A 16,136-nucleotide genomic window follows, 5' to 3' on the forward strand; every position below is an offset into this window, starting at 1 on the left:
CCCGGAGCAGCCACCTGCTCTGCTATATTGCTGCTACCGGGCTCTCTCACTAGCCTGACGCTGCACGGTGCAGGCGGGAGGGACCCCGTGGCCCGCCCCCCACCCCCCAGGGAGGCTGTGGGCCGGAGGGGGTCACTTGCCGCTGTGAGTCTTGAGTTTGGTGGCGTTGATGTCGGCCTTGGTCTTCTGGATCCTGGAGAAGATCTCCTTGAAGAGCGCCTTGTACTCGGGCTGGCTCTGCTCCAGCCGCTTGTCCACGGCCTCCACGTGCTGGCTCAGGCTCTTCTCCCCGGCCTTGGCCTCCCCCGGGCCCTCCTCGCCCCCGCGCAGGTCCCTCCACGAGCTGTCCCGGGAGATGGGCCGCGAGGTCTGCACGCCGGCGTGCCGCACGCCGGCCCCGTGCTGCCGGCATTTGCTCAGCAGCTCCTCGTACTTGTCGAGCAGCGCGTGGTACTGCTCGTCCACCTCCCGCAGGATGGACATCCCGCGCTTGCGCACGCTGTTGGCGTGCAGCGTCAGGTGGCCCGCGTGCCGGCCGGCTGGGTCTTTGGCCACGATGGCGTTGAGCGCCGTGTCGCTGCAGCTCTTGCGCACGGCGTGGTCGGGAGACGAGACGCCGTCCTGGGTGCCGGAGTCGTCCTCGCTGCCCGGCTGAGGGTCGTCGGTCTCGGGGGCGTGGGTGAGGGGCGCGAGCAAGGCCTCGGCCAGGTGGTCCTCCCGGGCCAGCAGGTAGGTCTTGGCCTGCTTCATCTGCTGCAGCTCCAGCAGCTCGGCCTCCAGCTCCTGCACGCGCAGGCGGCAGCCCTCCATGTCGCACAGCTGCCGCTCCAGGTCCGAGTACTCCTGCAGCACGGCCGTGTACTCGCGCTCCGCGCGCTCCTTGCGCTGCCGCTCCTGGCTCACCTGGGACCGCAGCACCCCCACCAGGGTCTGCAGCCTCTCGTTCTCCTGCTCCAGCGGCCGCGGGCCCAGCTCCAGGGAGGAACTGTGCAGGCGGAAGGCGTCCTCGCACCTGGGAGTGTCGGGGCAGGTGGGCAGAGGGCAGCAGTCACGGCCAAGGCTGCCGCCCAGCCGTGCGCACTTACACATCTTCCTCTCTTGTCTGCTGGGCCGGTTAACCCAGGCCTCTCTGCTCCTCCCACTGCTCAGGGCCTGGGAGGCTGTTGAGGACCACAGGCCACCTTGGCCAGGGCTCTGCCCTTGCTCCTCGCTCAGCAATGGGAGGCTCTGCGGGATCAGAAACCTGGCTGTGCCTCTTCCTAAGCAGGTGAGCTTGGGCAGGTGTAGTGGCCAGGTAGATGAAGCAGCTGCCTGGGACACTGGCACCCCTTATGGGAGCGCTGCTTCAAGTCCTAGCCACTCTGCATTTCCAATCCAGCTCCCTGCTCATGTGCCTGGGAGGCAGCAGAAGACGACCCAAGTGCTTGGGTTCCAAACCACCCATGTGGGAGACCCGGATGGAGTTCCTGGCTCCTGGTTTTAGCTTGGCCCAGATTTGGTTATTGTGGGTATTTGGAAGAATGAAACAGCAGATGGAAAATCTGCTCTCTCTCTCTCTCTCTCTCGTTGACTGTCACTCTGCCTTTCAAATAAACAAATCTTTCAAAACATAAATAGACAGGTGACCTGGGATAAGGCACAGCCTTGCAGCATCTGCATTTTCACCGGAGGCGTGGGCAGAATAAAATGCACCTCTCTGCAGGACATGGGCACAGTGGGGCATACACAGTGCTCGGCAAACACCAGGGCTACAACCAGCACTAGCAACAGCCCCTCCCCCAGCCTGCACGATGCACCTGCTCTCCGCCCCACCTGCAGCCCGCCGCCCACCCTCTCCTTCTTCCCCGGGCTGCAGCCCTCACCTACCGGGCACTGGTGCACAGCTCCTTGAGACAGGGGAAGGTGTGGATGGTGCGTCTGCGCTCCCCGCTTCTCCCTGCGCACTCGCAGCTGCTCCAGGTCCCGCAGCTGCTCCACCTGGGCCTGCAGCTCCTCTACCTGGGCCTGCAGGCGCTCAATGGTCTCCGTCAGCCTGGGGTTGGAGTGGGGGACACTCACGGGAGGGGTTCTCAGGGGGCGGGGCCAGCCCTCCTCCCTGGAGCTCTGGCTCCCTGCGGGTGGGAGGATGTGAGGTAGGGGACACACAGGCAACCCAGGCCGAGCTGCCTGGAGCTGAGGTCGCGCGGGCCCTCTCTGTGTGCCTGAGGACCTACCTTCTCCCACACCTGCTGGCTGAGCAGGTGCCACCTAAGCCCCTCGGGCACTTCTCTCTCCCTTGTCAACCCCGATATCCTGCAGTAAAACCTGCGCACTGGCTCCCAGGCTGCGGCTCCCGGGAGCAGACAGTGTCCTGTGCCCCCTCCTTATGTCCCCAGCACCTAAGCTGAGCCTGGTACGCTGGTGCCTAAACAAGGGTTGTGGGCGCCGTGACACAGTGGGTTAAGCCACTGCCTGTGATGCCAGCATCCCAGATGGATGCCAGTTTGAGTCCCAGGCTGCTCTGCTTCCGATCCAGCTCCCTGCTAACGTGCAGGGGATGGCAGCAGAAGACGACCCAAGTGCTTGGGTTGCAACCACCCACGTGGGAGACCTGAATGGAGTTCTAGGCTCCTGGCTTCAGCCTGGCCCAGCCCTGGCTGTTGTGGCCATTTGAAAAGTGAACCAGTGGATGGAAGATCTCTCTCTCTCTCTCTCTCTCTCTCTCTCTCTCTCTGCCTTTCAAGTAAATAAATAAATCTAAGAACAAACAAGCAAACCAGAATGAGGGTTGTGGGCAGGGTACTGGGCCATGTAAAATCAGCAGGGGCAAAGTCCTGCCCCCTCGGGTACCCGGAGCAGCACACGAGTCACCGCGCCCGGCCCCGGCGCTCACCCATGGATCTTCTGCTGGGCAGCCTTGCTCTCCAGCACCAGCTTCTGGTTGGTCAGCTCCAGGTCTCGGGCGGTGAGGTCCAGCTGCTCGTACACTTTGGCGTGCTGCTCATTCACGTGTCTCAGCGTGTCCAGCTGCTTAGTCAGGTACTAGAGGAGTGGGGGTGGGGTCTCAGTACCCTCTGGAGTGGGGCAGGGGTCTGTGTCCCTCCCACCACTCCCGAGGACAGGCGTGCTTTGAGGTATTCCTGTCCATGGGTAGGGGGAAAAGATGGGGCAGTTGCGCAAGGGGTGGACTGCACAAGGCTGTTGGACCACAGTTGTCTGCCGCGAGGGGCCTTTTGCTAGGTGGCACAAAGGCATGCTGGGGCCAAGGCAGGCGCCTCACCTCGATCTCCTGCACTTGCTCCTCGTTGGTGGAGTACATGTGCTGCAGGGACTCCTCCAGCTCCTTGTTCCTCTCCAGCAGGGTCTTCCCCAGCTCCGCGGCCAGGTGCAAGTCTGCAGCAAGAGGCGGACAAACCAGAAAGTTCCCGTGAGCGTTCCGAGCGCTCATCCTGTTCTGGGCGTCAGGGACCTCAGACACCCAGGGGCCGCTCTCCGGGAGCTCCGGGCCCGGCAGCGAATGGGAGCCAGGAGCTCAGCCCTGGGATGGCTGTGCTTCCGCCCTGCACGTCCTGTCCCCAGGGGCTCCCAGGGTTGCTCGCTCTCCTCCTGCAAATCCGTGCTGTCTCTCGGGGCCGGCGTTGTAGCACAAGGCAACCACCGGCTGTGAGGCCGGCATCCCAGATGGGCGCCGGTTCGAGTCCCGGCTGTTCCACTTCCCATTCTGTTCCCTAATGCAGCTGGGAAAGCAGTGGAGGACGGCCCAAGTCCTAGAGTTCCTGCCACCCTGACTCCTGGCTTCAGCCTCACCCCGTCCTGGCTGTTGTGGCCATTTGGGGAGTGAACCAGTATATGGAACATCTCTCTCTCCCTCTCTCCCTCTCTCTCTGTCACTCTGCCTTTCAAATACATAATTAAATCTTAAAAACAAAAAAAAACCAAAAAACATGGTGACAATAAAACCTACCTGGGGTCTGCTGTTGTGGCATAATGGGTTAAGCCACCGCCTGCAACGCCAACCTCCCATGAGTCCCAGCTGTGCCACTTCCAGCCAGCTCCCTGGTAATGCGCCTGGGAAAGCAACAGAAGATGGCCCACGTACCTGGGCCCCTGCCACCCATGTGGGAGACCCAGATGGAGTTCCAGGCTCCTGGCTTTAACCTGATCCAGCCCCGGCCATTTCGGCCATTAGGGAGGTGAACCGGCAGATGGAAGTTCTCTCTGTGTTACTCTGCCTTTCAAATAAATAAATAATCTTTTTTAAAAAAGGGGGAATGACTTGAAAATATGCCCTCTATGCAATCTTAGATCTCTGTCTGGGAATTCTACAGACAAATGAATGTGGCCTGAAATGGCTTTTTTTTTTTTTTTTAATTTATTTGAAAGGCAGGGTTTCAGAGAGAGACAGAGACAGAGAGAGAGGTCTTCCATCCGCTGGTTCACTCCCCAGATGGCCACAACAGCCGGAGCTGAGCCAATCTGAAGCCAGGAGCCAGGAGCTTCCTCTAGGTCTCCCATGTGGGTGCAGGGTCCTTGGGCCACCTTCTACTGCTTTCCCAGGCCATAGCGGAGAGCTGGATCGGAAGTGGAGCAGCTGGGACTCGAACCGGTGCCCATATGGGATGGCGGCACTGCAGGTGGTGGCCTTACCTGCTGTACCTCAGCGCCAGCCCCTGAAATGGTTTTTAAAGCAAACTGTCACTGTGTTATGGAAACTACACTGTGTGTGTGTGTTGGCCGGGGCGGGCGGGGGCGGGGGGGGGGGGGGTCGTGGGAGAATCAGGCGGAAAAAAGAAGAGAGGAGAGACCACCCAGAGAAAGGCACTCTTGGCATCCTGGTGGCCATCCTCCCAAACAGCTCTGTGCCTGAGTGAAAGGCCACATTTTCTGTGAACAGCTTCATGCTCTTCTGCCCTCACTGTCTGCCCACAACAAATGTGGCCCGGGTGGCTTTCTGTGTCACAGGGACCTGAGGGACATCTGTGGCGGCTGCAGGACATCCCACTGAGCCCAGGTCTCTGCGCGCCTGCCCCAAACTGTGCTTACTGGGGCCTTTAGAAGGCATCTCCAACTTTTCCTCTATTAAAATGAAACCGTAGGCCCAAGTGCTTGGGCCCCTGCAGCCACGTGGGAGACCCAGAAGAAGCTCCTGGCTCCTGGCTTTGGTCTGGCCCAGCCCTGGCTGTTGGGGCCATTTGGGGAGTGAACCAGCAGGTGGAAGATCTCTCTCTCTCTCCCTCTCTGTAACTCTTTAAATAAATAAATATATCTTTTTTTTTAAAAGACTGATTTATTTATTTGAAGGTCAGAGTTATACAGAGAGAAGAGAGGCAGAGAGAGGGAGAGAGAGGTCTTCCATGCACTGGTTCACTCCCCAGATGGTTGCAATGGCTGGAGCTGTGCCGATCAGAAGCCAGGAGCCAGGAGCTCCATCCGGGTCTCCCACGTGGGTGCAGAGGCCCAAGGACTTGGGCCATCTTCTACTGCTATCCCAGGCCATAGCAGAGAGCTGGATTGGAAGTGGAGTGGCCAGGTCTCGAACCGGTGCCCATATGGGATGCCGGCACTTCAGGCCAGGGCGTTAACCCTCTACGCCACAGCACCGGCCTCAGAAATAAATAAATCTTTAAAATGAAATGAGGCTGTAGAAAACCCTTGTGGGAGTCATGGCTTGTTTCCCTGGGAGACCTCCTAGACGCAGACCCCCCAGAGCAGCTGATGGTGTAGATTCCGATCGGCGTGAGCACAGGCAACCCTGCGGGTGCCAGATGATATGTGTGGGGGCAGACCTTAAGCTCTCTCAGGCGTTCCCTTTTGAAACCCAGGGATACTCCAACACCCCTAGAGCAAGGGTGGGCTCTCCACGCCCTCCTGGTCGGTGTCCTGGATACACCTGTGTCAGCCGAGCCCACTGCCGCCCTGAGCTGGGCGCGTTCTCCAGGTCAGCTCTGCAGAGAGGGCCTCTCGGTGGGCAGCCGGGAACAGAACCTTGGGCTCGCTCTCAGCCCCGCTGGGGGCAGGACGGACCTGGTGAAAGCTGAGAGCGTCAGACCAGCCACCAGGCCTGGGCAAACGGCCACGCTGCCTGCCAGGGAACAAACCTGGCTCTGCTCCCATGCCCAGAGGTGTTGAAGCAGCCAGAGCCGGGAGGAGGGCACTGTGCCCAGGTGTCACCTGGGGGTGGGGGTGGGGTGTGGACCGAGGTGCAGAGCTGCTGTCCCAGAGCAAGGCTGCTTCGACCCAGGCTGGGAAGACAGAAGTCGCCTTCCCAACCCCTACTGTGGCCATCACACGAACCCCAAACTAAAGGAGAGAGATCACAGGCAAGAACCTGCAGCCTTGGGCAATTAACTCGCCCGAGAGGGTGCCAAGATAAACTACCTACCTAACATACACCTACCAGGGCAATGAGGATGCTGGCTGTAGGAATTTATTAACTGTAGCTTGGGCAAAAGCGTAAATGTGACACACCAGCTGTGGCACTGCAGCTGTGTGTGACACTGGGTGCCTTGGCAGTTACCTGAGAGCTTGGCAAGTCCACCCCTGTTCAGGACAAGCGCACCACAGGGACTTCCTCCTGACCCCTGAATGTGTCAGCCACGGTGCTGCTCACCCCCAGGCAGAACCCAAGAATTCAGGTGCAAGGCCAAAGAACCCAGGGCCACCTCCTGGACGCTCCCCACCCTGGGAGCCTGGATGGACTCCACCTCCTGTGGGGGGCATCAGGGCACACGTGCCACGTGGGTGGCTGGCACAGAGCTCCCTCGACTTAACCAGAGTTCAAGGCCATGGTGCCAAAGCCTTGGCAACATCCAAGTCCTCCTTCAGGGAGTATCCGGGCTGTGGTCCCTGCGACTGCCCACAGGCTGAGGCCGTTGGTGTACGCCAGAAAGCGGGTCCACAGAACCAGGCCAAGTTGCCCGTGGGCCCCAGGGTGGAGGAAGGCCATCGGCCATCTTTCCCTCCATGTCTGCCCCAAGGTGGGAGGGACTCAAGGTCACCCTGGACAAGGGTGCAGAGGGCAGGTGCCGAGGACAGCAAACCCGTGACTCAGCAGCCAGCTCTCGGCCTGGAAAGAGGTGCCCACAGGGCCTGCCATGCCTGGCCCTGGGTGGGGGAGGGAGAGGGGCAGGAAGAGAGCCCCGTGCTTAATAATTAATGGCCTTTTCTATTTTTGCAGGTGCTTGTGCAGAGGGAACACGGTGAGAGTCTGGGACCTCGCCTGTCCCATCCGCCTCCTCCCACAGGGACAGGGCGGCATCAAGGTCAGCTGGGATCTCCATGGCCACGCTGCTGGGAGTTGAAGTCAGCGCCCACCCTCAGTGCAGGGCGACACAGCCCAGGACGGGAGACCAGGAGCCAGCTGGGAAAGTCACTTCCTGGGCCACTCGGGGGCAGCCAGGGAACAGCTGTGTAGAAGAGAATTTTGGGATGAACAGACACCTGACCCTCACTGCGGCTGGCCTTCGGCCCATGCTCCGCCCTGTCCATCCCACTGCCTACGCGTGGTTCCCAGAGAGAAGGGGGCTGGCGCCTCAGAAGTTGCCCTCTACCCCTACTTCCCCGTCTTTCCATGCGGCTCCAAGCCCTCCCCCGGAATGCCTGCCTGTCCGCCTGCCTCTGCCTGGGGACCCGCTCTCTGCCCTCCAGCCCTTGGCATGAACCTTCCAAGTGCCACTGTCACTGGCCCGGAGGGGCTGCCAACCCCTCCCGCTCTGGTCCCGCTGTTAGTCTGAGCCCCTTTCTGTCTCCAGGGCGTGAAGTGCTCAGAGGGTGAGCCCAGGCCCCGGGCTCAGCAGAGCACCTGCCCCACGGCAAGCAGCCCTCCAGTTTTGGCTTTCTTCTGAACCTGTCTTATTTCCAGTTTCCCTCCTCGTTCCTGGGTTCCATCTACCACTGGGGCTGCTGGGCTGGGCTGACTGCTACAGACCAGCAGGGCCAGAGAAGTAGGGGCCTGCAGGAACGACCCCAACACAGCCTCGGAGCTGGGCCTCCTGGCCCGCTGGGATCGGGGATACCTCTCTCTCAGGAAGCTGCACAACACCCACCCTGCTCCCCAGTTCCTTCGTTAGAGGCGCGGGAATTAGATGAGATGGGGCTAGCTTCCGATTGTTCCTGCTATGCCTACCTCTTCCAGGAAGCCCTCCACACTGCTTCCGCTGCCCCTAATGCCGTACCACCTACATGTAGTTACGCGCTAGCCTCCTCCATGTGCCAAGGTTCACCCAGAGGGTCAGAGCTGTGACTAATCCCAGGTCCCAGGACAGGCCTGGCCCTCCCATGGAGCCCCAGAGGTGACTGTGGATGGGAAAAATTGGGGATGGTGTCTGGGATGGGGGAGGGGGTCATCACAGCCAGGGTGGGGCATCTCTCTCCAGACACGGGCACTGAGGCTGGGGTGCAAAGTACAGGGTTTGGCTCAGCACCCCCAGTGCCATGCTGGCCCCTGGAGACTGGTTAACCCACTGTCCCCAGCACAAGGACACGAGCACAGAAGTGGGTCAGGCCAGAAGACAAAGGCTGCAGGGTCAGGCAAAGCCGCAGCTGGGCCCCACGGGAGGGAGCCAGGGCGCGGCGACACCATGCCCCAGCCTTGTGGCCCACACCCTCTGGCCTGCTTTGGACGGTGGGGAGGCCCCTTCTCCCAGGATGCGTCTCCTTGCCCCTCCAGCTCCGGCCTCCCAGAGATGGGACTCCAGTCCCAGCAGGCCTGGGCCCGACCCTCTCAAGCCTCCTTCCTGTCCCACAGCCCCACCCCCTCCTCCCAGTGATGTCACTTTGGCCACCTCATCAGTAGCTCCTAACTCCCTTCCAGTCGTCCTCTCTGCCCTCCGATGGGGAGGGGGCGGGGCGGAGGTTCTAATCTCCAATTCCCAAACCTGACGGCTCCACCGGGGCCACATGGGAGGGGACTCCCGGGCAGCAGGGCAGGGCAGGGCCGGGCCGGGCCAGAGGACCCCTCCCTGGGAGGGCAGCCTGGAGACTGCTCTCTGCTTCTCCTCGGCTCCCTGCGCAGACGGGAAGGAGTTGGGGAAACTTTCCGGGAGTCTCAGAGCGCAGAAATCCTGGCAGGCACGAGTGCTCCTGGATGTGGAGCGAGACAACTTCCCCCTCCACACACACCCCACCCTCCCAGCGAAGCGCAAGGAAGGAGCCACCTCCCGGCCGCCCAAGACCTCCAAGCGGGGCTCGGCCCGCAAGACCAGGGCACTCGGCCGGCTGCCGCCCCCAAGGCGAGGTGGGCGAGCTGGGTGATGGGCACTCTGTCTCCTCGGGACACACGACGTCCGTCCCCAACTTGGGCAGGTCCACCCCCGCCCCGGTCCGGCGCGGGTCTCCACCGCCCCCTGCTCCCGACGCACCCTCCTCGGAGCCGGGCGCGCCGGTCCGGCCCAGCCCTTCCCGGGGCGATCCCGCCCAACAATGGAGCGGCGGCAGGGGTCCCCGCGCTCACCCTGCTCTAGGTCCTGCGGGTCGTACCAGGGCTCCTCCTCTGCGGAGAAGTCCTCCATCCCCGCGGCTCTCCGCATGGCCCCGCGGCGGCGGGTGGGCGGGCGTTGCGGCGGCGCGGCTCAGGGCCGGGGCGCGGGGCCCGGGACAATGCGGTAGAGTCGGCCCGGGCCTCCCGCGGCGCGGACTCGGGCTGCGGCGCCCCGGGCCGCGCCGCGCTCCCTCGCCATCGGCCGAGGGCCGGGCGCCCTCGCGGGGCCTGGCGCCGCTCTGTGCCGCACCCGCCGGGGGTCCAGCGGAGCCCGGGCGCGGGGTGGCGGCGGCGGCACAAAGGGTGGAGGGGTGGGGACGGCGGGCAGGGCTGCGGCAGGGAGCGCCCGGGCCCGCCGGCAGATCTGGGGCGCTAGGAGCGCGCGGGTGCCGCGGTGGGCGCCCCCTGCCCGGCTCGGGCCCGCGATGCCCCTAGCCCGCCCGGCGACACCCGGAGCCGCCGCTGCATCTTGGCGGGGCCGGCCGGCCGCTTCCCGAGCTGCCCGCGCCGGGGGGTGGGGCCAGCCACCGGCAGCCAATCGGGAGGCGGATGCAAATACTAAGGCGGGGCCGGATCCGCCCCCCGGAGCCCTGGCCCGGGAGTTGCTGGGTCAACCCGCAGGTCCTGCGTCCCTCCGCGTCCGACCTCGGCTTACGTCTCTCGTTTTGAGATTATTCTGTTTCCCTGTAGTTATCGCTCCTTTGCGATCGCCTGGAAGCAAGGACCTCTCCCTTGCTCACAGCCCGGTCCTCAGCGCCTCGAGCAGGCTGGGCCCATGGATATGTTCCAGGGGCATTCAACGAATGAATGAATTTTAATTTAAGAATTTAAGTGTTTAGATAAATGCCTGTGGCTGGGGAAGCCACCGAGCAGGAGTGGAGAAGGGTGAGGGTGCGAGGCCTGCGTTCTGGGGCTGTCTCTTTAAGGGTCTCCTGCTCCTCTTTGGGAGCCTTGCTATATCCGTTAAGAGCGCCTGTCCCAGCATTCTTTCCGGGTGGAGTTTTCAGAAGGTAATTCGTTGTTCTGGGGATGCATCTTGTGCTGGTACTGTGGAGACACGGAGTGGACCCCACTCTGAATGCGTGTTGCAAGATATCCAACTAAGGACTTGCATCCGAAATATAAAGACTAGCAAATCCCTAGGAAAAAGGCACACAGCCCGGTAGAAAAGTGGGTAAAAGGCTTGACAGAAGAGGCTACCCAAATGACCCAAAAAGCAGGAGACCTCAGGGAAATGCAAATTAAACTACAATGAGAGCCGGCGCCGTGGCTCAACAGGCTAATCCTCCGCCTTGCGGCGCCGGCACACCGGGTTCTAGTCCCGGTCGGGGCACCGATCCTGTCCCGGTTGCCCCTCTTCCAGGCCAGCTCTCTGCTGTGGCCAGGGAGTGCAGTGGAGGATGACCCAAGTGCTTGGGCCCTGCACCCCATGGGAGACCAGGAGAAGCACCTGGCTCCTGCCATCGGAACAGCGCGGTGCGCCGGCCGCAGCGCGCTACCGCGGCGGCCATTGGAGGGTGAACCAACGGCAAAAGGAAGACCTTTCTCTCTGTCTCTGTCTCTCACTGTCCACTCTGCCTGTCAAAAAAAAAAAAAAAAACTACAATGAGGTATTATTACCCACCCACTGGAGTGGGTTTTAAGAAAAGAAAACACCTAGTGTTCCAGCACTGCTGGGGGAGTAGACTTGGGGGCAGCCACTCTGGGAAAACTTTGCGACACCCCCAGAAGCCGTGCATGGCTGCTGCAGGCTGTACCACCGGGTAGCAGATCCTCAGATGGGCGTTAGCATGGGCAAGTCGATTAGGAGCCCTGGCAGGGAAGGAAGTGGGCTGGGCAGAGGGAAAAGCAGCATTGGGGTGTGCACTCCCCTGACCCCGAGAGAGCTCCGAGTCTGGGGTGGCCCTTCCAAGCTGCTCCAAGGGGCAGTGGACGTGGGACCTTTTATCCCCTGCCTGCAACAGTCACCTGGTGCTGTCTGCTCTGGGAGCACCTGTGACCTCTTCTCAGCTGAGCTATTTCTCAGAGAGCCCCTAGCAGCTGAGGACCGTCAGCCAGCAGCCCCCAGCAGCTGGGGGAGTCCACCCACCTGAGGCACGCATCGCAGCACCCACTGTCTATGCACATCCTCTAACCCAGCCATCCTGTGCCCATGTACACGCAGCAGAGGTACCTACACGTGTGAACCAAACGTAGGTACAAGGGGCTGGCGCTGTGGTGTGGCAGGTAAAGCCGCTGCCTGTGATGCCTGCACCCCATATGGGCACTGGTTCCCGTCCCGACTGCTCCACTTCCGATCCACCTTCCTGCTAAGGCCTGGGAAAAGCAGTGAAATATGGCCCTAGTGCTTGGGCCCCTGCTACCCACGTGGGAGACCTGGATGGAGCTCCTGGATCCTGGCTTCAGCATGGCCCAGTGCTGCCCATTGCGGCCATCTGGGGAGTGAACCAGTGGTTGGAAGACCTCTCTCTCTCTCTCTCTCTCTCTCTCTCTCTCTCTCTCTCTCTCTCTCCTCTCTCTCTCTCTCTCTTCCTCTTTCTCTGACTTTCAAAAAAATAAATAAATCTTGAGCAGGTACAGAAATGTTCACAGTGGCACTTATTCAAAACAGCCCACACAGGTACAAATAAGATGTGAGCCAAAGCTGCCAGAGAGTGTAGACTGGTGGTACGTGTTTGCTGTCGCTTCTGTCAGAAATGACCCACCATGGAGAGGCTTGAAGCGGCCTAGGTTTATCTTACAGTTCCACAGGTCCCAAGTCTGATGCGTACTCTGCTGGCTAAGATCTGTGCGGTGGCAGGGCTGTGTCCCTTCTGGAGGCGCCTGGGGAGAAAGTTTTCTGGAATATTCTCTGCCTTCTAGAGGCTGCCCACGTTCCCAGCTAGTGGTCCCTTCCTCCATCTGCCAAGTCCGCAGCGGGGGGGGGGGGGGAGTGAGGGGTGGGGGGGTGGGTTGAGCCCTCCTCTCGTCCTGTCGCTCCGACCCCTTCCGCCTCCCTGTAAGGGCCTTTGTGATCGTGCTGGGCCCACGAAGAAGCCAGGGTGATGTCTCTGTCTCAAGGTCTTCCGTTTAATTGCACCTACAAAGGTCTTTGTGTCATAAGGACATTTGGAGGCCTTTGGGGATTAGGCTGTGGGCGTCTCTGGGGGTCACAGTTCTGCTGATCCCAATACTCTATGGTTCTGTTTACATAAAGTTCAAAGCTAGCAAAACTAGTCAGGGGGCTGGACTGTGGCACAGTGAGTTAGGCCGCCACACGGGCATCCCCTATGGGTGCTGGTTAGAGTACCGGCTGGTCTGCTTCCCATCTAGGGCCCTGCTAACGCGCCTGGGAAAGCAGTGAAATTTGGCCGAAGTGCTTGGACCCCTGCATGGAGTTCCAGGCTCCTGGCTTTGGACTAACTCAGCCCAGAGTGTTTCAGCCATATGGGGAGTGAACCAGCAGATGGAAGACCTCTTTCTCTTTCCATGTCTCTCCCTCTCTGCACCTCTTACCTTTTAAACAAACAAACAAAGAAACAAATAAATCTATCTTTAGGCACAGTTTCAGAGAGAGGGAGAGACAGAGCAAGATCCTCCATCTGCTGGTCCACTCGCCCAGATGGCTGCGACGTCCAGAGCTGGGCTGGTCCAAAGCCAGGAGCCTCCTCCAGGTCTCCCACATGGGTGCAGGGGCCCATGGACTTAGGCCATCCTCCACTGCTTTCCCAGGCCACAGCAGAGAGCTGGATCGGAAGCGGAGCAGCCAGGACTCGAACCTGCACCTGTATGGGGCACCAGCGCCACAGGTGGCAGCTTTACCCACTATGATCGCAGCACCAGACCCAATAAATCTTTTTTTAAAAAACTAATCAAGATAGTGTTTGGCTTTGAGGACACATGGGGAATTCTAAGGGTCTGGGGATGGTTTTATAATTTTTTAAAGAAAAATTAATTTTTGTAGTAAAATACATGTAGCATAAAATTTGCCATCTTAGCCACTTGTCTGCGTGCAGCTCAGTCACATGCATGGGGATGTGCAATACCACCATCAGCCGTCGCCGTAGCCTTTTCATCTCGTGAAATTGCAGTTCTCTCTGGTGGCTTCAGCAACACATCAGTGAAGAGACTCCAATAAGTCCTCGAGGAATAAGTTGATTTTAGTGCTGATAATCTGAAATCCACCCATCATTTTTCATAATGCACATTGTCCATGAACTTCTCAAAGTGCCCTTGAACTAACATTGGAAGGGCAGAGAGAAGAGGAACACAGCCCCTGTGCAAGGAGGACATGCAAATTCATTAAGCATTCCATAGTTTTTTTTTTTTTTTTTTTTTTTTTTTTTTTTTTTTTTTTTTTTTTTACAGGCAGAGTGGACAGTGAGAGACAGAGAGAAAGGTCTTACTTTTCTGTTGGTTCACCCTCCAATGGCCGCTGCGGCCAGTGCACCTTGCTGATCCGAAGGCAGGAGCCAGGTGCTTCTCTTGGTCTCCCATGTGGCTGCAGGGCCCAAGGACTTGGGCCATCCTCCACTGCACTCCCGGGCCACAGCAGAGAGCTGGCCTGGAAGAGGGGCAACTGGGACAGAATCCGGTGCCCCGACTGGGACTAGAACCTGGTGTGCCAGCACCGCAGGTGGAGGATTAGCCTAGTGAGCCGTGGTGCTGGCCCTCCATAGTTTTTAAAATTAATTTATTTGAAAGGCAGAGAAAGAGAGAGAGAAATCTCCTGTCTGCTGGCTCACTTCCTAAACGCCCACAACAGCCAGGGCTGGGCTAAGCTGAAGCCAGGGGCCAGGGACGCCATCCGAGTCCCCTGTGTGAGTGGCAGGGACCCAAGCACTTGAGCCATCATGCACTGCCTGCGTTACCAGGAAGCTGGATCAGAAGCACGGGGTACCCAGGACTCTGACACCTGCTGGGGGGTGCAGGTTTCCAAGTGGTGGCTTCATCTGTTCATTGCCCCGCAGCACCTGCCCCCTCCCTGCATTGCTTGTTTTGCTTCCTTTTACAATGTTCACGAGCGGGAAGTCCGACAAGTGAGGCGACTTGCCCAACTGAGGGTTCTGGTGCCTTCAAAGCTCACCCCCAATTCTTCCTTCAAAAATTAAACTACTCCCCCAAAACTCTGTACCCACTAAACACCAGCACCCTACGTGGGCCTGCTCCATTCCTGCTCTGGGGGTGGTCGCAGAGACCCGTTCCCTTTGTGAAAATTCGCCTGCCTGGACACACAGGCTCTGGGTACCCCACTGAAGACAGACAGCAAAATAGTTCCTGAAGAGGGAGAAACCACACTGTGGCGAAGACACTGGCGGCCCCTACGCCCGTGCTACTTTCCTTCTAATGAGGACACAGACAATGATTGATCACAGCCACAATGCATGCTGGGAAGGAAGTAAACAGGGTGCCCAGAGAGACTTCTGTGGGTGTGTTCATTGAAAAGCAGAGAGAGGGAAGAGAGAGAGAGAGAGAGAGAGAGAGAGAGAGAGAGAGAGACTTCTATCGCTGAATCATCCCCCAAGGGCTAGGGTTGAGTCAAGCCAAAGTCAGGAGCCCAGAACTCCATCTGGGTCTCCCATGTGGGTACCTGGGACCCAAGCTACTTGAACCATCACCACTGCCTCTCAGGACGCACATCAACAGGAAACCAGGAGTGGGATTCGAACCCAGGCACTTTGATATGGGACGCAGATGTCCCAAGGGGGTGTCTATCCTGGTGAGTGGCATTCAGGAGAGGCCTCCCAGAAGTTGGCATGTAAGCTGCTCTAAAGGATGAGAGGGGGCCAGCCATGGCTAGCTCCCCCTCCCCCCCACCAAGTTGGACAACATGAGCCAATCAAAGGTTTTCTGTTTTCATTCATAAACTGTAATTCTGGAGCAACAAGATGAGTTTGGCGACTTTTGCGATAGTCTAGGAGGAGCCACCGGTGGGATGGGCAACTGGGGACAGAGATGGGAGATACCTTGAGCACAGAACTGGTAAGAGGTGCAGACGCCCTGAGGGACAAACCAAGGTGCCACCTTACACTTCTAGCTCTAGCCGCTGGGGGACGCCATGCCGTTTGTCGAGATGGGGAGAGAAGGATTAAGGGAGCAGTGGTTGGGGGTGGCAGGCAGCTGAGTTACAGAGAAATGGGGTCAGGACCCCAAGCCCACCACGCAGCTGCAGATTCAGTCCCTGCACCCACAGGAGCCAGGGCTGCCCCCCCCCCCCAGGATCTAAGGAAATCTGCAGAGGCAAGCAGAGGCTGAGGGTCAGGCCTGGGGTGGGGGACGGCCTCAGTTTCCCCAGCCTGGGTGGGGGGGATGCTAATAGGGTGGGCGTCTGGCTGGAGCAACTGGAGGCAGCCCTCCCACCCCTGGAGCTAAGGCTGCTTCCAGCAGCAACTCAGATGACCCCAAGCCTAAAACACACGCAGTGCCCGGGCTGTCGTCAGCTGTCAGCCTGGGCCACACTGGCTATGCCTGGACTCTACCCAACACTCTCTGCCATACCCAGCCTCCCGGGCCCCAGCCACAGAGGCACGTCCCGAGCCAGCCAGTGGGGACAGGAGATGCAGTGGCATCTCTATAGGACCCAAACGTGGTGGGAGGAACTTGGATCCTCAGTGTGAGGACCTGCCTGGCTCCCTGGTGGCTGGCGAGGGGGTGGGGGTGGGGCTACAGGTGGTGACAGACCCCGCCAGCGTGGACGGGG

The 16,136-nt window shown here is 59.7% G+C and overlaps 1 protein-coding gene and 1 non-coding gene across 2 annotated transcripts; one reads left to right on the plus strand and one right to left on the minus strand.

The window, feature by feature from the left end:
• Positions 1-39: 39 nt before the first annotated feature.
• CDR2L (cerebellar degeneration related protein 2 like) lies at positions 40-9,547 on the minus strand. The gene is given in 6 exon segments (XM_062174791.1): positions 40-1,012; positions 1,867-1,925; positions 1,927-2,032; positions 2,873-3,021; positions 3,260-3,372; positions 9,431-9,547. Coding segments are annotated over 6 exon segments (1,383 nt in total). The 5' UTR covers positions 9,507-9,547; the 3' UTR covers positions 40-132.
• Positions 9,548-13,651: 4,104 nt separating this feature from the next.
• Positions 13,652-13,757, plus strand: LOC133747372 (U6 spliceosomal RNA). Its single transcript, XR_009864328.1, has one exon. It is a non-coding gene; the product is annotated as a U6 spliceosomal RNA (small nuclear RNA).
• Positions 13,758-16,136: the final 2,379 nt, after the last annotated feature.

This window comes from Lepus europaeus, chromosome 18 (assembly GCF_033115175.1).
Source record: "Lepus europaeus isolate LE1 chromosome 18, mLepTim1.pri, whole genome shotgun sequence".
In the NCBI taxonomy this organism is placed as follows: Eukaryota; Metazoa; Chordata; class Mammalia; order Lagomorpha; family Leporidae; genus Lepus; species Lepus europaeus.